Here is a 23973-nt window from a genome sequence, read left to right as displayed (position 1 = left end):
TATTGCTAGTTTGGCTTCAAGATATTGCACCATCTGAGTTTACATGCTTTGATAGCTATGACGAGTCCAATCTGTCTGGAAGATTTGTGCAATCTGTACTTTTCCCTTCTCTTTGATAGGCAAACTGCTATATAAAACATCAAGAGGGCACAGAGAGGACATCAAAGTTTGTGATATCCTGGAAGCTGACAGACACGATGCTTCTTATCCAAAAGAAAGGTGAGATGCCCTGATGCAGCTCGCGATATTTGTATGTCTGTGTCTGTTTGCATGTGCGCTAATGCTGAATCTGCTGTCTGTCATCAGCCACCCTGGGCATTAAAGGCCACACCATCCTTTGTGTTGTGCTTGGCCTGTTGGCTTCTCAAGTCTCTGCTCAGGCTGAAAACAGCAAAGAGGGAGAGGTGACCCTTCTGAAGCTGAGACTAGACTCTTTGAAGGACCGCTACAGACAACTCTGTAACCAGTATGCCAACCTGGCAAACAACTGTTCAGCTGATGGTACCAAAAATTCAGAAGATGAACAAAAATTTCATGTTTGTTTCAAGTTCTGCACCTTCTATAAATGTTTAACTTGTGTATTTATCTATCCCCATCTCTCCCCACAGCGATCACCTGCACAGAGTGTCCTGATGGGTGGATTCATGTAGGGGATCACTGCTTCTTCCTCAGCAATGACACAGAGGACTGGTTTAACAGTACACTCAAATGTAAGGAGATAGGTGGCCATCTCGCCATCTTGACCACCAAGGAAGAGCATGTAAGGGATTCTTTGTATTGTTAATGTTTTGAATTTATTTTAATTACAAAGGTGCTAAAAAAAAACTTGAATGGATATATTTTTTAGGAAGCTGTAGAAAAAGAAGCCAGGAGGATTGGAGGGTTTTACACATACTACTGGCTCGGACTGAGTGACATCGTGAATGAGGGAGAGTGGAAATGGGTGGACAACTCAACACTTAAAGTTCCGTAAGTATGAAAAAGACTAAAATTCAAACGGTCTTCTCAGGAGAATCACTGTTTCTGATGGATATTAACAGACACAGTTCACAGCTGATCATCAATTAGAGAGATAGATAATCTTTTTTTTGGCTGTGGATTGTGTGATGTTGAAGCTTGTGGATGCATTAGCTGTGTAAAAGTATCTAAAAACTGGGACTTTAAAAGATGTTCTCTGCAGCTTTTTAAACAGGTTAAATCAGCCACAATAGCTTTAGTTTAAAAATGTTACTGGGGGCTGTTTTTCCTCACTGTGACTTGAATGCAATGTCCATGTACAAACATCCCAGCTGCCTTACAGGGCGAGAATCCTCATCCGGGGAAACTATTGAAGCTTTAACAACAAACATTCTTGCATGGAGATGCAACACCTGCCTGCCTACACACTGAGAGGGTTAGAGACTTGGGTGTTTCAGTTCAGCTGTAATGTTGCCATCATCTTTTATTTAGGTTTCACATGCTGCAAAGGAAACACGTATTGTGACACCTACACAGATTTTTTTGTTTTCATGCATGCGCACTAAGGACTTTACAATAAATATACTACTTTTGAGAAATCGGACATCCAGCCAGAGGTGAGGATCTTGAAGACCTTGAAGAGCATTTTCAGTGTGTTAGTCGAGCTTTTTTACACAGCAAAGGTGTCTTGGCATCAAGCACAAGAGTGCTGCTTATAATGTTTTTATTTTTTATAGGTACCATATTACTAATAATGGTGAAGAGGTCTCTGAACACTCTAGAATAACCTATAGTATATGTAAAAGAAATTCCCTGCAATAGAAGGTGTTCAAGTTTATGGATGTTTTAATATATTTAGATGTCTGATTATTTTCTCACAAAAGTTTCCCCTTTAGGCATTTCTTGTACTATATAACGTTAACCTACTTTGTGCTTAATTCTCATGTTTATGTTGCTTGAGAAAAATGTGATAAGGGCCACTTTCGTGAGAACATCATTCTATGAGAAATATAAGCCTCATGAGAATTACAAAGGATAAATATTTATTTTACTTTTTTTTTCTTTTCCATGTGGGAACCCATTTAATAACTTGTGGCAGTTCCCTGAAAGCTTGATGGAGGACAAGCCAGTTGGATCAATCTTTTACAGACCAAATGTTTTTGCAAAAATTCAAAGTAATTCCTCAGTTAGTGGCTAAAATACTTTAATCTGGATTAAATGACTAATTTAAGCTCATTATTAGCTTTATGATACATCTTGTTTACCTGAGAAACAAGATGTATCATAAAGCTAATAAAATGTGCCTCCTGTTCCTAAAGGAAAACACAATTCCCCCTCAAAAAATTACTAGAAGTTGCTTTTGTGCCTTGTATAATTGGTTTGACTACATTTTGTTTCAGGGTTATGATTGGTGATCATGTTGGATTATATGTAGAAACAGCAGAATATGAGGTACAGGGCATGTTTAGCATCATCCATCCATCTTCTTCTGCTAATCCTTTTCACGGTCACAGGGGGGGCCAGATCCTATCACAGCTGCTTCAGGGCGAGAGGCAGGTTACACCCTGGACAGGATGCCAGCCTGTCTGTCCAGGGCCAAAACAGAGAGGCAGACAACCATTCGTACCCACAACTAATTTTTAGCCATAGGTATTTCTGGACTGCGGGAGGAAATCAAGGCACCTGGAGAGAACCCGCACAAAGACAGGGAGAACATCCATACTCCACACAGAATAGTGGACTTGAACTCAGGACCTTCCTGCAGACTACAGTCCACTAGGCTAACTATAGTCCCAACTAGAAAAGTGCACAAAGAACCATCCTATAAATAAAGAGGTTGTTTATTTGGTGATGGCTCTTGAAGAATAAAAAAATCATTTAAAAGTAAAACACCTGCACTTTAGCAAGACAACTGCTAAAATAGTTGCGTTTTTTCACCTGGTAGCAGGTGAAATGGGACTTTGGGGGATATTAAGGAAACTAATATTAATCTTCTGTATGTGTTGTAAAGATTTTGGAACACACAAAAACCCGAGCCAGACAACAACATAGCCGCTGGGGAAGCTGGAGAGGACTGCGCTGTGGTGGACGGCTACAATCAGAACTGGTACGACGTTCCCTGTTCCTTTCTGTATCGACGAATCTGTCAGATGGACGCCATCCCGTTCCATTTGCCCGAGCGCACCTCCAAAGAAACATCAGTCAGCATGGAAGGATTTTGATACTTTATTAAAAAAAAAATAGCTGATGTTTTTTATGCATTGCGGTTTTCATGTTACCATTTTCAACAATAAAGTATCATCATGCAGTATATTATTTGTGCATGTGTAAATATTTGCAGAAGCATCTAAATATTCGAAGCTGTACAGAGTATCACATAAAAATATACATAAACAGAGATATTTAGTTTACAAAAAGATGAATAAAAATGTGAATGAAACAAGGTTACAGACAGGAATAATCATAAAAAATGAATTTTTTATGATTACAAATTGATATATATATATCGATTTACCCCAATCGATATATATATATATCTATATCTATATATATATAGATATATATATCTATATATAGATATATATAGATATATATATATCGATTTACCCCAATCGATATATATATATCTATATATATATATATAGATATATATATATCGATTGGGGTAAATTATGAAACCAATGCAGATTGGCTGATATGAAGAGCTGCCAATCCGCAGCTCTTCATACTCTTTGTACCGAGGGTCACAGACACAATTTGATCATCTCAGAAATTCAATGTGTTGCTGTTTGCTCTTAAAGGTCCAGTCTGGCAGCTTTTACGTTCTGTAAAATCCTTTTGGCTTGGGGCTGAAAAAGAAAAAAAAAAAAATCCCTGGTTACTGTTTGAGTTATGGAAACCAACGTAGAGCTAGAAAAGTCAAATCATAAATGCTTATTTCAGTAATGTTTGCACTTCAAAAAATATCGTATGGCTCAAAGTTTCATTTGGATTTTAGTATTGATAAGTGTGTGTGTGTGTGTGTGTGTGTGTGTGTGTGTGTGTGTGTGTGTGTGTGTGTGTGTGTGTGTGTGTGTGTGTGTGTGTGTTTGTGTGTGTGTGTGTGTGTGTGAGAGCCATTTTACCAGTTCAGGAAATGGTTTGTACGTACTTTTTGCATTGGCAGAGTCGATGCCTGAGGAGTCTCATCCTCTGTTAATGCGAGTGACAAAGAGTCAGACAGACAGAGAGAGAGGGAGTGAGACAGAGGGGTAACTCTTAAAGCTGAACTAATATCTCAGTGTGATTGAAAAGAAAGGAATAGGAATGGTTGAACTGTACTTTTCTGCGTCGGTAGTGGATGAAAACAAGCACCAGGAGGAGGAGAAGGATGACTGCCGCACTGCAAATGATCACCAGCATCCACACGCTTAGTCGGGGTTCTGTATGCAACAGAGACAATCATCAAACAGTATACAGTATAGAAAGAGCACATCATGTAAAACCAAGTTTCTGTCTTAAAACTTTGTGGCCACAAGGTCAGGCCCATGTCACACTTCCTGCTCCTCTCTCACTTCCCGTGCTCACCAGTCTTAAGCAGTATCTCAGCTGACGTCAGCCTTTTGCCACGCTGCCACAGTTCACACCTCCACTTTCCGCTATCTCCTTTTCTCACTTCCGGGATGGTAATATGGGTGGGGTATTGGACATAACGGGACGATGTCTCAGGTTTAGTCCAATTTAACATCACATCATTAGGCAGTGGATCACCAGTACTGCAGGACAGATTGACCTGCTGACCGTAGATTAACTCTTTTCCTGGCTGGGAGGTGACTGGAGACAGAGCAAAAAGAGAAAGAGCAGAAATGAAAAACATGCATTTTATACGATGAAATGCTTCTGGAAAGTTACCTTTGCATTTTTCCTGACATCAAACTAAAACGTTGGCCAGGAAAGCAACACTTACGTCTAATCATAGCATTTTGATTTCTTTCCCAAATTTGTAGTAAAAAAAAAAAAAGTCTGGCTTCAAATCTTCACATGTGAATGCTTAAATGTCACCCAAGAAATACAGTATCGCACATGAATATTTAAATCCATCAGATCTGTGGATTTTTGGTTCTGGTTTTTCTTAATAAACATTCAGCTGAAACTGAGAAATCATAGTTTGCTACATAAATATAAGTATAACACACAGTCCACTTAAGATTCACTGTGTTATCACGCTGTTCCGGCAGAGAGAACACTGAATACAACCAATTAAAACAAGAGGAGAAACATGTCACACTGCGGACACTTAGAAATAAATTCAGCAGCAGGAAAATTTTAAAAACTGGCACCAGAGCAGAAAAGCAGCAAGAGAGGTTACAAAGAAAAAAAAAAAAACAACCCCAAATAACAGATGTGATTGTAAAAAATGTGACTTACTTTGCAACACGTCTAAGTCTACTGTGTTACTCAGAGTCCTGCCATTTTTAAATTTCATTGAGCAATTGTAGCATCCTCTGTCTTCTACGCTCCCCTTTTTTATGGTCAAAGACAGATTTTCTTTTTTATTGGACACTGCAAACTTCATTCCTCTCTTATGGACTGGCGTCAAGCTCCTTTTTTCCACATTGAAGTTGAAGAGCCGCTCTCGATCGACAGAAACGGCACCTGAAGACAGTTTAGGGACAAAGTCCCACCAAACTTCCTCGAGCTCCTTTGTTAGGATTTGTTCCCAGGTAACACCAGAATTAATGGAACAAGGGATGGTGAATAATGTGTCTGCAGCTGCATACTGATGCGAACTCACAGGGTTGAAGCCTAAAAGAATTTAAAAAATATTAGAAAGATGATCTTAAAGACAAGGGTACACCACTGTAAAACAAATGCAAATGTGCAAAGACACAGAAACTCACCCACAACTCCAACAGGAACGTGGACCTTCTTTTCATTGTTATTATCTTTCACAACACAAGACCACTGGCCATTGTGGTCACTTGTGGCGGGAACATTGACTTTTCCTTGGTTATTGCGTTCTCTCGCTCCCTGAGGATTGAGCCAGTAAATGTTGGGTTTGTTTTGACCTTGAGGAGTACTTTCCAGATTGCAGGTCAGAGACAGAATATCACCATGCAGCAGAAGAGTGTCTGGTTTCACATCCACTGGCACAAAAAATGAGCAGAATAAAGAAAACAGAATGGAAGTGTTATATTTTAGTTTATATTTTAAAGTAAACATTTTTTTTTTTACTGATGATTTTTTTCTCCGTGTAGTTTTCTTTTTTTTTCTAACATGGCCCTTGAGTTTTAAAAAGCCAAAACACTGCAGAGTTTGACAAGTTAAACCAAGAGCTCTTCATATCAATTTTCTCAGCACACAAATTAAAAACATGCACTACATTTGAACTAATTATGTATGGCCACTAAAAATGATGCAACTATGTAACTACAGTGGTTTAAATTTTAGTAATCTGTTTATTAATAATGCGTGTAAAATTGATCAAATGACTGAGAGATGAACTAATTGTGTTACCTTATTTTTGCACTTACCAATGATTTGAATGATTTTATACTCAGTGATGGAGTCAGGTTTTCCGCTTGAAGTAATTTTACACACAAAAGTCCCAAAGAACTCTTGCTGGATATCATTGATGACCAGTGAGGCATCTTGTAAGGACAGCCTGCTTTTCCACTTTTCATCTGTAAGTTATGAATTGATTGAATGTTATTGTTAAAAATATCTTTATCTACATTGCATCCACCTGTTCAGTGGTAAGACACACACAAACAGACACTTATATAGTTTACCTTCACTAATTCTCTTTCCACCAAGGTGGTTGAGCCAGGCAAGTTGAGGGCCATTCTGGTTTCTTAAATACCAGTACACATATTGTCTTTGATTGGACTTTGGCACCAAGGTAACCCGTTCTCCCACCTTGGCATAAATCACCTCCTGAGCACCTATAAGAATGAAAAGTATGCTATGTGTTAATATTGAATACCAAACAGTCCTACTGTCAAGTCAAAATCAATGAATCTGCATTCAGGGCATCTTACCAACAGTTGACACAAGCACAATGATAAGAAGAAGGGACTGAATTAAGTTCCTCATCCTCATCGTATTTCTGAAAAATATAATAAAAATATTTATTATGTATAACATGACCACAAACGGATGTCGTTATTAGACAAGCAGATAAAATACAGTAGAAAACAATAAAAAAAATCTATATAGAATTAAATTCCACATCATTCTGCTGTACAGTTTTTGTGTGTCGGAGCATTTACAGTGGAAAGGTGAGTGGGCCGAGTATGGAGCCTTACGGAACACCGTCAGCGCTTTTTCCAATAATTGAATTATAGTCATTGATTTTTGTGCTTGATTCTGCCAAACTGATAGCTTTCTCTGTGACTTTGCTGATAAAGTGAATATTTAAAATAGGCCAAAAATTATTCAGATTAATAAATTATTAAGATTAATATTAGTTTTTAAATGTATGTAAAGCAGTTTTCCAGTTTATATGGCAAACCCAGTTTACTGTCCAATTTGAAGACTTATAAAAAATCATTGAGCTTACGGCATCTCTCGTCTTGAGACTGCACCTGATATTTGTTGCTTGAACTTGCTATAATATTTTTAAATTATCAATTGATTTAGTTGAGTGGCTGTTTAGCAACAATGTAGTAAACTGCATAAGAACAAATAAATAAATCACTCTCTGTGTATCCTGTAAATGAAATTCGAACATAAAAGACTGACAAAGAAATGACTTTCAGAGCTGTTGAACTGGTCTGGAATTAGCTATTACCAAGTGTATGTCCATAAACCATATTTAATTATTTATTGTAAAAAAAAAAAATCAATTGAAAAGTAGCTACTGAAAAATAAGCATTTCAGTAAATACATGTCTTTACTTTAGTTGTAGCGTCCTGTGTATATTGAAGTCTGCTGCAAAGTGAAATAATTTGGCAGGAAGCAAAGGGGGGTTTGTGGTGGTCTCAGATTTAGAGAGATTTGAGAAGATAAAAGACAAGTAGTTCAGAGAGCTGAGAGTAGGCGGCCTGTGGTGGGCTTTGGATGAAAAGAAGCAGACAAATGTTGGAGGGAAGAGGCACAGAGCATAAGCTGGCTTGTGGTGGGACTTGATTTAGTGAAGGGTGCAGATTCTTATCCCAGTCCTCCCCTCTTCTGCCTCTCACACCCCCTCTCTTCCTTCTGCGTTCCACGAAAGACGGATCTCTCCACGCTTAAAAAGATAAAAAAAAGAGACCACAGCACCGGCAGCACACCTAGACTGTGGTTTAAGGTAGATGTTTCTCTCTCTCTTTTTTTTTTCTCTGTTTCACCCCCTCTGTTTTTCTTCTCTGTGCCTGTACATTGAGTTATGATTGTGCACAAAAACTCCTTTAAAAGCCTCTTTTGGTATAAAAAAAATCAAATAATTAACTCATTAAAAGAATGTGAAAAGGGGCCCTTTAGGTTTCCCCAACAAATACACTCTTGAAGAGAAAGCGGCTTTAAGAAAGAATATCAATATCTTTTTAATGTATTAGCCCATGTTCATTAAAGGCTTTATGTTTTTAATGACCAGATTTTTGTGTGCCACACTCACCAGTTTTAGTGTTCTTAGGAACTGTTTGACCTTTAAAAGATAAACCATGTATCAGAATGTTTTTTTTATGAATTAAGCCCTTTAGATAAAAAAAAAAAAATCAATAATATATAATTTTGACTGAAGGGATATAACAATGTTGTGAATATAACAACATAATTTTCCAAGAGATAGAGAAAAAGGTGTTGGATCTTTAGCTGTGTAACGGATGAAGATCAGAGAATTATTTATTAAAGTATTTTTCAATGTTTAGGTTCATTACTGCCAGAGTGAATGTTCTGTGTATCAGGGACTGAATGTGTTTTAAATCTAAATTTATTGCACTGTACTGTGTAAATTGGTGAAAAGACACAGTAACTGATAGCAGCCAATTATTCTGAATTATTGTTTAGGGGTGAATGAAAATAACAAGAACTACAAAGAATTATTTAAGGTAGTTTTTAAGAAAGCTATAGCTTTGATGCTTCTGCTATGTTCTGCAAATATGTTCGCAGTATAAAAATGCCCTGATAGCCTAGCAGTTAATTGAAGAGTCCCTAGTTTGGGACCGCCCGGGCGCCAGCTCTGCATGTCGCTCTCTGTACAGTGAAATGCCCCCAAATATTTACTAACCATACTAAAAATATTATGTTTTCAGTAAAGTCTCATCATTAAAGGAAAAATCAGCTCCACAGATAATGCACAATGTCCTACGGGCTAAATGTGCATAAATTATCAGGACAAAAATGAAAGTCACCAAGTCCTCCTTTATTGTACTAATACCCTCATTACTCATGTAAAAAAATGAAATAAAAAAAATCTCCTAACAGCTTTAGAGTGCAATCATCTCTCCAGGGCCTCACACTTAAAAACCTGAATAAAAAAGCAAATTGTTTGTGCTTGTAAATGAGGCTGTCATCTACCAAAAGGGGGAGAAAAAAAACAAGTGAAAATTAAAATGTGAGGTGTTCTGTGTTGAGAGAGAATGTCTCAGAGGAAATGGTTTGTGTATGTTATAAATATAATACATTTCATTGGATTGAAACTGCATAATGCTGCATTGTTTAATATGAATTTTATCAGCGTTGGCAAGAAAAAAAATAATGAGTGAAGACCGGTGACAGAGTGAAACTGACATTCTGACAAACTGGCATTCAAAGTCATCGCACCTGTGGAAGTATAACCCAGAAACCAGCGTGATCGTATCTGCAGTCAGGATGGAGCTACAACAACAAATACAGAGACGGAGGGGGAGGGGAGGATGAGGGTCAGACACAGCAGAGAGATGAAGGAGGGGAAGAAAGACAGAAAGGTGTTTCTTTAATTTCTTTTTCCTCATCAAATTAAACATATTTAATTTACGGAGTTTAAGGTGAGAAATAAAGACGTTTTATTTGTTTTTTCAGGAAAATCAGGAATAATTTGTGTGTCATGAATCGTGAATTTATGTACTACTAAAAAATGACTGTGACACACAAGTATCGCTGATAGTGTGTCAACATATTTTGTTCAAGCTAAATTAATGCACTAAGGTAAAATGTTAATGTCCTCTTTGATTGTATTATAAACCAATTTCTATAATTTGTAAATTGTACATAGATGCTCAGCGGTCATCTGTTTGGTGCGGGTCATCTGCACAGCGATTAAATGACATTATGCATTTTTAAATAAAACAACAACTAAAAGCAACAACAACAAAAAAAAGAAATAAAAGAAACTTGATTAATATTTTAAAATGTTAAATAATATTGAGCTGAAATTACATTTTCGTACAAAGGTTGATGTGTGTGTTTTTGTAATCCCTCCTCAGGGTTTATTATATAGTTTTTTCTTTCAGTTTTGTTTTATACATGGAGAGGATTGTCAGTTTATAAAACTTGTCTTGAAGCTCTAATTATATAAAACTCAGCGTGATATTCTGTCTTCACTGGGCCTGCTGAGGCCTTACGCGTTTATAATTCAAACTCATTATTCCAAAAAAAAATGTAATACTGATAATTCTAGTATAAATTAAGTTTACAACTGCTGCTGTGGCTTTGAAATATCAATATAGTAGGTTAAATCTAAAGTAATGACAGAATACTTACAGCGGCTGCTCAGTATAGAGTGTCCCTCTGTGCTCAGTGATCTGGAGTCGGTCGGAAATGGTTTATATTTATCAAACGAGCCCTCTTTTTAAATGCCGTTGCACCTCCCTCAGCACTGATTGGCCTGGAAAACACACACACAGATGCTGATCAAACCCAAAATCCGAAAAATGACCTTTGATTGGTTGTTAGACTCTACTCGAGATCAGTTTTCTTAAACTTTCTTAAACACCTTAAACTGATCACCTCGTGTGCTGTTTAAGGCAAAAACATATTAGATCCATATATACAAAAACTCTGGCGGTGTGATCATTTAATCAGTAAATTAAAATGGTTGATTCTCCGTTATCACTTTGAATTACTGTGGATATAATAACAAATAAAGAACAAATGTCATTGGAGTAAAATGTCTTAGTTCATTAAGTTTGAGTTGCCGTTTAAGTCATAAACTCTGTGAAGGGTCTCTCTGGACTCATTATCTATCCTTAACACGTTCTAAGCGGCACATGAACGGCTTACAGACTCATTTATTGTAATTTTCCACTGGTCTTATAATTGTACAAATTTAGATACATAATTAGTGTATCAGAATTCAAGCATGAACTGCTGAACCAATCTTCACAAAAACAGTTGACGGATGCAAATTAAAAATGCGACATTTCCTGAAGAGAAACTCGGATAAAGTGCAGAATGGGATGAGAACAACAAATAGTTCGGGGATGTTTTTCACTGGGAGGGCGGTAGATATGAGACTAATTTATAGATGATGGAATAAAAGACTTAATCGACTTAAAACCTTCAACTCTATTGACAATAAGGCATTGCAGCCTCTCTTCTGTAAGATCTAACGGTCACATTTCCATGATCAGTCCCTTTTCGCTTTCACTTGAAAATTGTCCTTATCATTCATTTTTTTCCCATCTTTGACATGTTTAGATTTCTTCTAGAAAGCAAACAAATGCTGCTGTCTGAACACGGGCAGCGAACCATCAATCAACCAATAATCGCACCGTTATTTTTAAAGTTCACAACAAGATAAATGGATGTTAAAGTAGGATAAAGTCTGCGGGCTCAGTTCTTAACTTGCCAGCAAACACAATTTATTTGTCAAAAGTCACATTAAATAAGTCCACCTGCGCGTGTGTAAATACTAAAAATGCAGCTGTACAAACATGCCCACCAAGATAAATACAATATTTCTTCTTCAGTCACTGCTGACCGGCTTAAATGATACTTACTGATCGATGTATATTATCCGTGTCTGCCTGTTACAGCGCTCTGAAGCTACAGCATTAAGCAAAATGTTCATATCCAAGATACATCAAAATGAAGATTCCCACGCTGCATTTTACACTAATTTATTTTCATTTTAAGATGCTTCTAATCAATCTTTGGTGATAAATAAAACTGTACTGGAATTCAAACAAAGGTTTGGCACTTATAGATATCCTTGAACGTTTGACAACAAGGATCCCGCCAAACGGTCAGCGGGGTGGAAGAGACGAATTGTTTTTATCAAATGTTTTGAGTGTATAAAATTCTTGTTTCTATTTCACTTACAAGCACTAATTGTGTCCGAATAACGGACAAATTGATCAAACTTCACCGGAAAAACACAGATGGCCTGCCAGTTTGAACCTCAGATGATCGAGCTGTGTATTAATATTTGTCTTTGGTCTTTAATCATAAAAATATTTCTTACCATGAATTTGTCGCCTACAGCTTTTCACTGATTACAGGAATTGGCCCACTGGTGTGGAAGGGATAATGGAAAGTTGCGTGGGGTCATTTATGATCATGGAAATGTTTTTATGTTTTTTTTTTATTTAAATTTTTTATTTGGATTCGCTGCATTGTAATGTTCTGCGGTGAACATGGCTAACAGGCCGAGTGTAACAATTTACAGCGCGTCAAAGTGATGATGAAAACAGCTCACATGATAAAGACGAGTCGGGCTAACTTATTTTTTTCATCAAAACAATTTAAACCCATTACTGGTTATGTGAAAATAAACACAAATAAAGACATGTAAATAAGGTTTTACTGCATAAAGTAAAAAGGGGCTATGAATGGGGCTCGGACGTTCTGTTAACAAACGTGTAAATGAAAGGCTGACCAAGTCTGTGATAGCCAGCATTAGTTTATAAATGTAACTGAGATAAATGTAATTCTTGGTTTGATCATTTTAAAAAAAGGTCAGCAGCTTTACACGCTCCAGTTAACTTTACCAGCTCTCCGTCGAGTTCATTGTAGAAGCAGCATCTCATTCTTCATTTCTTTGACCGTTTCAGTGACATGAAGGCAATCGATTGTCAGCTGTCATCACTAAAATTTATTTGCAACAAGATGTGGTATCTTAACTCCAACATACAGCATTGCTGAGTTTGGGCAGTCCAAGAGAAAATACAATGACACTTTTCTCTCAGTCTCCCTTCTTGCTTACTTGTAATTTTCTCCACCTGAATAGGGATAAAAAGATTCCCTCAGATGCATCATTTTGAAGATGAACTCGAGTTTTCAGATTCTGTGCACTATTTAGTTTTCACGCTGTACGGCACTCTAACACTTTGCTTACGTATTATTTTATTAGTGGGGTCACAGTCCACCTGTGGGGGAGCTAATCACGTGCTTGTGCTTATTTTCCACTCCTAAAATGCAGTAGGGTCACATCTGCATTTGACACAACAAGAACATCTGTCTGTTCTCGCTGTTGTCGGCTTCTCAAAGTTGTGCACGCAAGCTGCATGGGTTAGTGCAGTAGTGCCTCACAGCTACATCAGCTGTGCTGATGAGGTAGATAAAATTTTACACAGCAAATTGCAGAATGTGAACGTCTGAAAATGTCAAGAAAAATAAAAGAACTTTTGAGTGGAAGATTAAGTTTTATTTTATCAAAACTGCTTAAAATTAGTTTACAATATCAGTAAAGTACCACACGTTGAACTGCAGACCTGAGTGGATCAGCAGCATGTTAGATACACATTCACTGACTTTGTAAAGGGTTGAGGTTTGACTATTCTTTCCACCTACTCCACTGAAATAGTAGCTTGTTGACAACATAACCAAATACTGATTGCTTATTTTTCATTCAGAAACAGGGTGATCCGTCTAATGCTAGCTAATGAAGACTACAGGGATCAGACCGGTGCTGCAGAAACACACTGCTACGGTGGTTTAGATACAGGAACCACAACAAGGACAAAACAAACATCTCACACACGTCTCATGTGTCTCTCTGAGGTTTCTCTGCCTGCCTCTGTACTGCCTTCATGAAGGGCTCACACCTGCTTCTGTTCCTTCTGAGCTCAAAATGAAACAAGCTTTTTGTTCTCTCTTAAAGCCAAACCTTCAAGTCTGTGCTGCCACCCGGAAACATTTACTTACAGGCCTAAATGAAATGAGATTTTAAATGGAGCTCCTTTCACGATATTTGGATGCAAAGCTGCTGCAGAGCGTGCGATCGGTGTGACGCTCTTTTCTTTCCTCGGTGGATGTGTATTTGTTTATGAGCTGTGATTTTGATGGAAAACACCTGAAAGTGAGGACTCCCTCATTAGTCACACACACCTAACGAGGGCGTGTGCACCACACTGTGTCATTACTGAAAAAGAAAAAGACAAAGTGTGGGCCACAAGCAAGAAAGAAGGGTGATTCACTTTTTTCATATGCATCTCCTCAGCCTCCAATCTCTCCTACAGAGGGTTTCCCTCAGCAATCGATCTCTATTTCCTGTCTCCGACTTGCGCTTGTTTTATTGTTTTTGATAAAATTACAGGTTAGAGTTATGGTGTGTGATTTAGCCAAAGACAGGAGGATGTGATGAAGGTTTTAGCGTCTGTGGCTGTACTGATGTTTCATAAATAAACAAAATGTCAGCGGAAAGGAGGTTAAGAATCAGAAACAAGTGACATTCTCCTCAATGCCTGAAAACATTTAGTCTGTTTCATCACGAGGGGAACTTCATTCAAGCTTCTTTGAAACCTCAGGCTTGTGAAACAGTAGCAAAGACAGAAAAGTTTACTGTCTCTCCCACTCATTGCTAAACCCCCATCATCGGTATCTGTAAGTTATTTTTGGTTTGTGGGCTGCTGGAGGATCATTTTATCAAAAGGAAAATATAGTTACTTTGTATTTGCCACAGTTTGTGTAGATTTCAAAATAATACATTCATATGGACTGAACGGTATCGCTACTACTATATATCTGTGATGAAGATGATGAGGTTAATGATGACGTTGTTTGCAGTGGAAACACTGCTGTATATTTCCACAGCGCCTACAGACATGCATGCAGCAATTACTGCATGTGAAGCTGAAGCACATTACTGCATTCCTGTAAGCAATCAAGATAATCAGATTATTCACTTATTGTAATAAATGAATAAACAAGATGGAAACAAAAAGAAACAATGTCAACTTTAGAGCATTTCTCAAAACAATGACACAGATAAAATTCAGTTTTCAGTCAGTCATGTTTTTCTCTACATCCCACAGTTTATATGTGGAAATTTTTGAAATGTTTTGCAATATTTTTCCATTAGCATGCATTTCAAGAAGAACCAAAGGTCTATGTCTGCATTTTAATTGCAAAAACAGAACATCAGGCAGAAAGCCTGTATTCCACTACTCACATGCTGCCACCCTTTTACAGAGATAGCCACATTCAAAGTGTCAACGCAAGGCTCAAATTTGCTTTGCTACATCAGCCTAGTACTGTAGCTACAAAACACACTAAGCTGGCATCAGATTAAATTAAATCATTTTAAAATTTGTTTCGCTTGGCCATTTGTACAGTTGTTGGTCGCTGCGGGTGTTTCGGCCCTGTGACACAAACAGACTGCTTCCTAATGCCGCTCCAGTGTAAGAGACGGCAGAGTTTACAGATCATTTAATGAGCAAAAACTATTTTAAAAGTTAAAGGTAAACTACAAAAAAAAATAGCAATGGAAAAAAGTTCCCGTCAGTGATAGATGTTCATGACTTACGGTACGAGTCAAAAGGTTGGACACACCTGATGTTTCTCAGCAGTATCTGAGACAAGTTTAACAAAAACTATGATGCACAAATACACAGAAATGAAACACAGTGAACATGAAGCCAATGTGCTAAATCCTTTATAAAGTATTTTGGAAAATTCAAATTTCTTGAAGAAACATCAGTGATGTTTGGATGTGGGAAATTTGAAAGTGTTATTTCTAAACATCCTGATCACGCTTTGGGTGTTTTTAAAGGTGCATTTGTGGTTTAGATTTCCTGTCACTGGACAGTTGATGATTTATATCAAACAGTTATTTAGTAGCAAATTAAACTGCAACCAAAACACACATATTTGGTAGAAAGTGCAATTTCCTGGTTCTATATGGCAACAAAAGCTTAATTTACTCAGCTGATTTTCTGTATCTGTGATTATTTACTCTTATTACAAAATGTGGGGAAATAAAGAAATAATCCACTGTGACCGAGTGTGTCCAGTCTTTTTTTTTTCTTTTTTTTTTTGGACTTGTACCGTACATGTCTCATACCATTATCTAACCATGTAAGTGCCACCATTTGTATTTTTCTCTTACAAAATAACGTTTATTTGATTCATTCTTAATTTCTACAGACTCTATAAGAAAATTTGTGAAAAAGTAAATCATCTGCGCGATGCACATAAAACATAAACATTTTACTCTAAATGCTTTCTTTTTCTTTTCCATGTGGGTAGTCAAATCAAGTGTCTCTCTTTTTAGTACAAAATTCCCCCTTTGTGTCTGCTGCAGCTCATTAAGTGTTAGAAAACACTGACAGAGAAACACAGAGAGGGAAAAGGCTTGACAATACTGGCTTGATTTGTCAGACTGCTAAAGTACTAACTTTAGGACTTTTGTGTTTTAAGAACGAAGACGATCTATTTCATTAGAATTGCATTAGACAGCCAGTATGGCTGTACAGTGAGTGAGAGTTCTCTAATAAGGCTAACCCACTGAAACAGGAAAACCAGAAAACATTTGATTCACGAACACAGATGGAGTGCGTTTAACTTCACAGTTTAAAGTTGGCCATCCACCGACATTTTGAGCAATTTAACCATTATGCTTCATTTCCTGGATCACTGCACGTTACCCTTAGCCTACTAAAAACACTTTCACTTGTTCAGTATTAAAGTTGCAAGGCAAAAAACACACACTAACACAAAGGGGAGGGCATGAAGCGTCATGCATGAGGGGGCAACTTCAGCGAACAAGAAAACATATTATTTCAGTCTGTGACTGGTCAGGGATCGATCACCCTCTACAGGTTACTTAAACACAGACTTCACTCATGAAAAGCTGCTTTGACAACTGAAACCTGCGTGGAAGTGAAACATGAGGGGAGTTTACAGCAGGGGAAATCACCAAGCACACGATCATTTTTAAAATGAATGAAGAAAGACAGTTGCTTAAAATGTGTAAGACTTGTAGGAGCACACCTGCAGTGGGGTTACAGCTGGCTGCTGTAAGCTGCCTCTCCCTGGCCTGAAAACTCACATATCATCCTGCTGCTTGCTGCAATGGTTTTTGCAGCAAACTGCTGCTGTTTGGCAGTCAACGTAATATGACACAAATTTATAATGGTGGTTGCTACATTACAATTTCTGTCAGGGTCGCTACACTGCTTGTTGTTACTGACGTTCACAAAAAAAACAAAAAAAACCAACAACCTCCAAATAATCCAATCTAACAAATTGCTTTAGAAATAAAGGAAATTTTAGAGCGTAATGTGCTGTTGTTTGCGAGTACAGATGAATACTATAGATGTCGATTCCTTTGAGTAAAAAAAATAAAAAATTAACAGGAAGCTACTGTAAACTTTTAAAGAATGTTATATGTTATTGTTTTTTCTTGGGTGTTCAAATTATTAATTCAGAAATGTTATGATGGTTATTTAAGCGAAGACTCTGCGGTGTGGTTTCCAGTGTTTGGGTGCTGAGCCACCATGAACGACACTCCTGTAGGGTTTAATCGTGTTCATTTTCAGGGTAGCTGTTCTAAAGTTAAATACCAAAGCGTTCCCCTAACCATGTTGTGGAAGAAAAAGGGAAATTCAACAAAGCAGATAGCTTGTCACACTTTGAGAAAGACAAGAAACTAAACTCAGGGTATCTGGGTGAGGAGATGCAGCTACAGTCATGTGAAGAAGAAAATGCACCCTCTTTGATCTCTAAAGTTTTACATATCAGTACATAATAAAGAATGATCTAGGCCTTAGCGGTTCTCTAAATGATTGAAATACAACCTTAGATTAAAATCAGCATGTCATATTACACAGCGTCCTCGTTTATTTAACAAAAATTGAGCTAAAATGCAGAAGCAGTGTGTAAAAAAGTAATACACCCTTACGGTTTCCTTAGGAATTGAGAAGGTAAGTAGCAGCCGGGCGCTGCTAATCAAATGCAATTGATTAACTGAGGGACATATTCAAACAATCTGAGGTCCGACGTTCTACAGTGAGAAAGATTATTCACGAGTGCAAAACGTTCAAGACAGTTTCCAGGAGTCCCAGCAAATTCATCCTAAGGTCAGACCGTGCAATGGTCAGAGAAAGTGCAAAAAAACTCCAGAGCTACATCTCAGACTCTACGGGCCTCAGTTAGCATTATAAATGTTAAAGTTCATTTAAAAAAGACTGAATAAGTTTGGCTTGTTTGTTAGGGTTCCCGGGAGAAAGTCTCTTCTCTAAAATGAACATGGCAGCGCAGGTTAGATTTGAAAAGTTGCATCTTAACAAATCACAAGACGTCTGGAACAAGGACGAGGCTAAAGTGGAGAAAATCAAAGTGGAGTGAAGAAACGCAAATACAGCTTATCAGCACAAACAGCTCATACCAATTATCAAGCACGGTGTTGGAGGAGTTCTGATTTGGGGTCCTTTTACGGGACGGCACCTTGCAGTCACTGAGTCTATCATGAACTCCTCTGTATACCAAGGTAATCTTGAATCAAATGTGAGGACATCTGTCTGACAGCGAAAGCTTGTCACCGAATGGGTCATTCAACACGACAGCGACCCCAAGCACAACAGCAACTCCCCAACAGAATGGCTAAAAACGAAAAGAAACAAGGTGCTGCAATGACCCAGTCAACGTCCAGACCTTGACCAGACTGAAATGCTGTAGTGCAACTTTAAGAGAACTGCCCGCAAACCTCAATGAACAGAGGCTAAGTTGTAAAGAAGAGTGGGCCAAAAGCGAGCGAGAGTCTGATTAAGTCGCACAGAAAACAACTACTGCGAGTTATTGCTGCTAAAGTTGGTTCTACAAAGTATTGAAACGTGTTTTCCACACACTATTTCTGCCTTTTATTTTTAAATAAATAATGAAACAGCGTAATCTGTCACATATTGTTGTTTATTTGAGGCCATATTTAAATAATTTTAGAATTTGCCAAGGACCAGATGATACTGTATTATCTCCTGATACGTAAAACCTTAGAATTGAAAGAGGTCGTACTTCCTTTTTCTTGTGACTGTAAATTTCACAGTAATATGCTGTTTAGGGAGATTACACGAACAACAACGTATACAATGGCAACCAAACAAGTCACAGTATTATCTTGTTAAACCTTTATTACAGCATTATTATTTAAACTGCTGTTTTAGATTATAGTAGATAGAAAGCTTAATGCTGGCAAATCTAGTTGCCTGTACTTCACTGTCTTTTAACAGTGACATTCCTAACTTGTTGACATCAGGTAGTAAAAATTTTGCATTGCTGACCTGAATTTGGCTCCTGATGTTCTCTAGTGAAGGAATGACAACCCAAATGGAAATAGAAGAGGGAGGGACACACTCTGGTTCAAAAATTTCAGTTTCACTTTGAATGACTGTATGTTTGAGTCTGTGAGTGTGCACATTTGTGTAATACAGTGAAAAGGAGAACTGACTAATGCAGGTCCCATGAAAAGGGAATCCTAATGTCTCATATGAAAACACCTCCAGTGTAGACAAGTTATATTTTCATAACAGGGTAAGGGAAACACATCTTGATAATCACCTACACAGAGAAGCAAAATACATACAGTCTGTGCCTCCATGACACTTTTTGCTAGCCACTAAACACCAAGAAGAAGAAATAAATATATTTAAAGACTCTTCACAATGATACACAACAAAAACAGTAAATCAGCAGCACTTTTTTAAGTCTGTGACAAACAATAAATGACTTTAAACTGCTGTATTTCAGTTTTACGAGTGTTACTGGACAAACAGCAATAGGATCTATTTTATTTGTTTATTTTATTCTTCTGAATTTTAGGACCAGCATCATAAGCATAAAGATGAAGCAAACGAACTTATATGGCCAAACATGGGGATGTTATTAACCAGTCAAATCAACCAACCAAACTCAATCCCACTGAGCAAATTGAAAACAAATGATGGTCAAAATAAGCAAGGCGAGGGGACAGCTGCAGTACGGTGCTGGCAGACCATCACTGAGCGAGTGCCTGCTGAGGTTCAGCATTCAGCTGTACTTTAACATTTTGGAGTAAAAAAGGAGCTCCGTTCTTACTTAACTGAATCAAAGAGTTAAAATATTGAGCTCAATGTAATTCTTATGTTTCAAAGTTAATGTGCTGCAGCGCTGTGCTGGTTTACCACACATGGGCTGTATCGGGCACGCATGCTACCAAATTTAATTTGGGTCACAAAACATGTTTTAAAGCAAACTGGAGCACATAAAAATATTCACACAAAGCAGAAGCAAAAACATCACACAGACATGTGATAGTCTTAGGAGTTGGGCCGCAACATGCCGCCAAAACAGCTTCAGTGCACCTTGGCATTGATTCGATAAATCTTTGAGACTCTGCTGGGGGGATAAACATAAGATATTCCCTCATTTGTTGGAGAAAACCATCTAGCATCTCAGCCTAAAATCATTCATAGTGGGTTAAAATCTGGTGTCTCAGAAGGCTGTAGCATGTGATTCACATCGTTTTACATTCAGACCGCTCAGTGACCCCTTGTGCCCTGTGGACGGGGGCATTTTCATCCTGGAACAGACCATTCCCATCAGGGTAGAAGTGCTTCATGAAAGGATAAAGTTCAAATCAGCTTTGTAGTTGCCTCATTTCTAGTGACCCTTCGCACTCAAGGGACAAGCCCCTCAAAGTAAGAGAGCCAACGCATCCCTTCGCTGTCAGGGTTGGGTGGGGGACTCAGGTTTTTCCTTTAACTTGTCACCACTCTATAATATCGTAAGTTAATAAACTGTAAATTATGTGACTCTTTTTAAGCTCTGGCAGCAGATAAAGCACAGAGAAACAGAAAGGAGGGTGAATTATTAAAGCGCCCGCGTAGAAGGAGCCAAAAACATTTATTTTTCAGTATCTACAGCCAAATCTACGTATATCTGCTCCATCTGCAGCCACTTTGCCATGTTTGCTAGATTTGATTTTAACTTTCTTTATATAAAGTGATTATCATGAGGAAAATTAAACATACTCTGAGTCACCGATTAGTGAAATCCAGACTGATATCCAGATATTATGTTCAAAGATAAGAAACAATGCATTACCATCTATAACACTAAATTATTGCACAACTTTGTAAAATTTATCAAAACTTTGAGCACGTTTAATCCAACGTGTGTGTTATTTCATATCATCCGACAGATTAGAGTGGCAGCGCAGTGTTTGGTGAATTTGTTTTATATCGGCAGTTTTCATAGAAAGCATTTTGACAGTTTAAGCGCCCTCCAGAAACAAAACCAGCAGGACCCTGAGGCCATGCTGGCTCACTACATGCTTCATGGCTCTTTGGGACCCTTCAAAGAAAAAAAACGGAGCCATCGTTAATGCGGCGCTCGTACGCTTCTTAGGTCAAAAGGTTTAATTCCTGAAGGTAAACCAGTTTGGATACCTGTGCAATACCTCTGAGTTTAGAATTAAACACGAGAGTTTACAAGTTAAAGTTACCACTTAATTTGGTTTAAAGCTTTGATTTTTCATTATAACACCTGAACCATGCTTTGGGTTGCAGTTTAAAAAGCGATTTGGTTTAAACACACATATTTTTGATTATATTACAATTAAGTATTGCATACGGCGCGAAGCATTTGAACTAAGACTGTGTGTATTTTCTGTACCGTCTACGTCGTATTTCTGAAGGCAGCATTCACACTGGAAGCTTCTCAAAGTCAGTTCTTAGTTAAAACACTCGGCAGATAATGTGCGATCCACATTCAGCTGTAAATGGCCAGCCTTTACAAGGAAACACTACAGGTCTCATTTACTTGTCGCACTCAAACTAAACAAAGCGGTATGTTACTGTTTAGTATAAAAATAGCAACATATTAGTGCCCAAAATATAAAGACAATACAAGCTGTAAGATTTTTTCCCCTTTTTATGGCTGTTTTATGTCAGAAATTTTACATTCTGAAAATGTTTCTAACATTTAATCCTTCTCGTTTTTTTTCAGAGGAATTCTTTCCCACAGGCTACTTTGGTAATTTACAAACACTGTAAAGGAAGCCCTTTACCCAGTGTTTCAATAATATTTTCAAGGCATGTGAACAGCAGTGAATGAATTTGAAAGCTTTTTGAATATTGTTGCTACTCATTTACAAATTTAAGCGGTCTGTGTGCCACAGGGCCCTCAGCAAAAAAGCTAGCACTAACTTTTCAGAGGAACAACACACAGGCTGAACTTCATTCAGGTAAACCTCCCTGATTTCAAACTGTTAACTCTGCTTTTATTTTCTGTAGCATTTTTCCAAAAATTACAACGGGTTTATGGCCTGATTGTGTAAGACTGGGGCAAATTTAACGTCCTATTGCAAAATCAATGACGTGCTGCTTGTGCTGCTGTTATTGCATAAAATTTGATCTTTACACTTAAAGCGAATGCGGAGCAGAGAAGTCTATTTTAAGCATTTCTGATGTGACATTTTGAAATCCTCCTCAGGGTTGTCATTAGGTTAAGCACATCAGAGAGACTAATGAAGTCTGAAAGACGTCCCATAGAGGGTAAAATCTACAGATCAGGACCAGCTCATTTGAGAATTATTTAAGTAATGATGATAAAACAACTATAAATCATTCAGTGTTGCCAAATTTGATTCAGTTCATGTATTGCCAGCAAAATACACTGAACACTGGCTACGGATTGTGGCTCGTCATTTTCTTCTGATCATCTGAGCAGAACTGTGTGAGTTTTTCGGAAAACAAACACAAACAAGAGGAGACCAAACTCAAGATGAATCAGTCAAATAATTTTAAAAAGTGGCCTCTGTTGGGACCAGATTGGAGTCTTGACCCTACGTGCCCCTTTGCGTCTGTCTATCAGAGTGGATCTTACGTCGCGTCTCTGACATTTGTAGCTGTAATTTGAGTCCCTGACACATTGTTATCCTGAACTGATGTATCATCTCCCTGGAAGAAAAACCCTTTAAATCTACTATTATCACGTAAAACACTAAAGTATACACACAGAATATTACAGAGTACTCACATGTGATCTTCTCAGTACAGCAATGAGTTCAGCTTTGACACTTGGCAGGTTGTCTGCACTGCAGATGTCTCTTTCAAACACACACACACAGGAAGTCAGACTTCACTATGATCTCATCCTCTCTGTTATACACTTAATAGATTATACAGACAAGCATTACACACTGAGACACGAACTCGAGCCTAGAAGAACCATTTAGAGGTTTTATATGCTCAGCTTTGTTTGCAAAATAGGAGAATTTCTTAATTCATATAAAAGATTAAAAATGTTTTACTCATGCATATTTATGAGTGTATATGTATGCCATGGGTGGTCTTGTTATTGAGGTAAACAGGTGTTTACTGCTTATTTCATAGCATGTAGTGCTGCTCCGGTGTCAACAGCTGCATTGTACTGCACCAGTTGTGGGGAATTTGTGAGCTTAGAAACCAGTGTAGGCACGGTTTAAGGCAAAGAAGAGCAAAAACAAGGACCTAAAAGTTTTAAACTATAACATTTTTTATTATTTGGTTACTTATTACCACTAAAACACAATGAAAAGTTTCAGTGAATGGTGTACAATCAGCCTGACAGTGTTATGCGATGCTGTGATTGTGTCTGCAATGTGTGCAGATAGAAATAATTCAGCAAATGTTGCCGTCAAATGCAGTTTATTAAATGGAGAAAAGAGGCAACATTTTAAAGCAACACAACCGAAAGAAATATGTTACATATGAACATTAAAACACAAAACAGAGGAAAGACATTACATATCATTAGCTCAACAAACATGTTCAATTTAAAATGACAGATACTGGGACCAACATATTAATATGTCATATAAATGTGGATGCAAGTGCAGCCCGAGAGGTAAACTGAGTGCAGTTCTTTTATTAAAATTATGTTGGAAATACAGGTTTAAAA

General features: G+C 37.7%; 2 protein-coding genes across 3 annotated transcripts; one reads left to right on the top strand and one right to left on the bottom strand.

Annotated features, from left to right (window-relative positions):
• The first annotated feature begins 100 nt into the window (after positions 1 to 100).
• Positions 101 to 3265, top strand: LOC115794298 (perlucin-like protein). The gene is made up of 5 exons (XM_030749718.1): positions 101 to 219; positions 307 to 501; positions 609 to 760; positions 848 to 969; positions 2969 to 3265. Exons 1-5 carry the CDS (start codon positions 198 to 200, stop codon positions 3177 to 3179), a joined length of 702 nt encoding a protein of 233 aa, XP_030605578.1. The 5' UTR covers positions 101 to 197; the 3' UTR covers positions 3180 to 3265.
• A 362-nt stretch (positions 3266 to 3627) lies between these two features.
• On the bottom strand, positions 3628 to 23142 carry cd4-1 (CD4-1 molecule). Of its 2 annotated transcripts, XM_030750433.1 has the most exons (12): positions 23071 to 23142; positions 10600 to 10723; positions 9682 to 9735; positions 6978 to 7045; positions 6729 to 6881; positions 6471 to 6620; positions 5838 to 6083; positions 5365 to 5742; positions 4525 to 4770; positions 4279 to 4379; positions 4109 to 4149; positions 3628 to 3806 (listed from the first exon to the last, which is right to left on the bottom strand). In XM_030750433.1, exons 4-12 carry the CDS (start codon positions 7036 to 7038, stop codon positions 3776 to 3778), a joined length of 1407 nt encoding a protein of 468 aa, XP_030606293.1. In that variant the 5' UTR covers positions 7039 to 7045; positions 9682 to 9735; positions 10600 to 10723; positions 23071 to 23142; the 3' UTR covers positions 3628 to 3775. The 2 variants fall into 2 exon arrangements, with proteins under 2 accessions (XP_030606293.1, XP_030606294.1); XM_030750434.1 differs by lacking the exon at positions 9682 to 9735.
• Between the last annotated feature and the right edge of the window lie 831 nt (positions 23143 to 23973).

Source organism: Archocentrus centrarchus, chromosome 16, assembly GCF_007364275.1.
Source record: "Archocentrus centrarchus isolate MPI-CPG fArcCen1 chromosome 16, fArcCen1, whole genome shotgun sequence".
Lineage (NCBI taxonomy): Eukaryota > Metazoa > Chordata > Actinopteri > Cichliformes > Cichlidae > Archocentrus > Archocentrus centrarchus.
Note: the sequence above shows the minus strand (reverse complement) of the source record. Positions and strands in the feature narration are given on the sequence as shown.

Excerpts from the sequence above, each read along its gene's own strand:
- LOC115794298 (XM_030749718.1), top strand. The coding sequence starts at position 198 with ATGCTTCTTATCCAAAAGAAAG. Across the intron at positions 761-847 it reads TGACCACCAAGGAAGAGCAT|GAAGCTGTAGAAAAAGAAGC; the intron begins GTAAGGGATTCT and ends TATATTTTTTAG. Across the intron at positions 970-2,968 it reads AACTCAACACTTAAAGTTCC|ATTTTGGAACACACAAAAAC; the intron begins GTAAGTATGAAA and ends TGTGTTGTAAAG.
- cd4-1 (XM_030750433.1), bottom strand. The coding sequence starts at position 7,038 with ATGAGGATGAGGAACTTAATTCAGTCCCTTCTTCTTATCATTGTGCTT. Across the intron at positions 4,771-5,364 it reads AGACTTAGACGTGTTGCAAA|TCACCTCCCAGCCAGGAAAA; the intron begins GTAAGTCACATT and ends CTCTGTCTCCAG. Across the intron at positions 3,807-4,108 it reads CGACTCTGCCAATGCAAAAA|CCCCAAGCCAAAAGGATTTT; the intron begins GTACGTACAAAC and ends TTTCTTTTTCAG.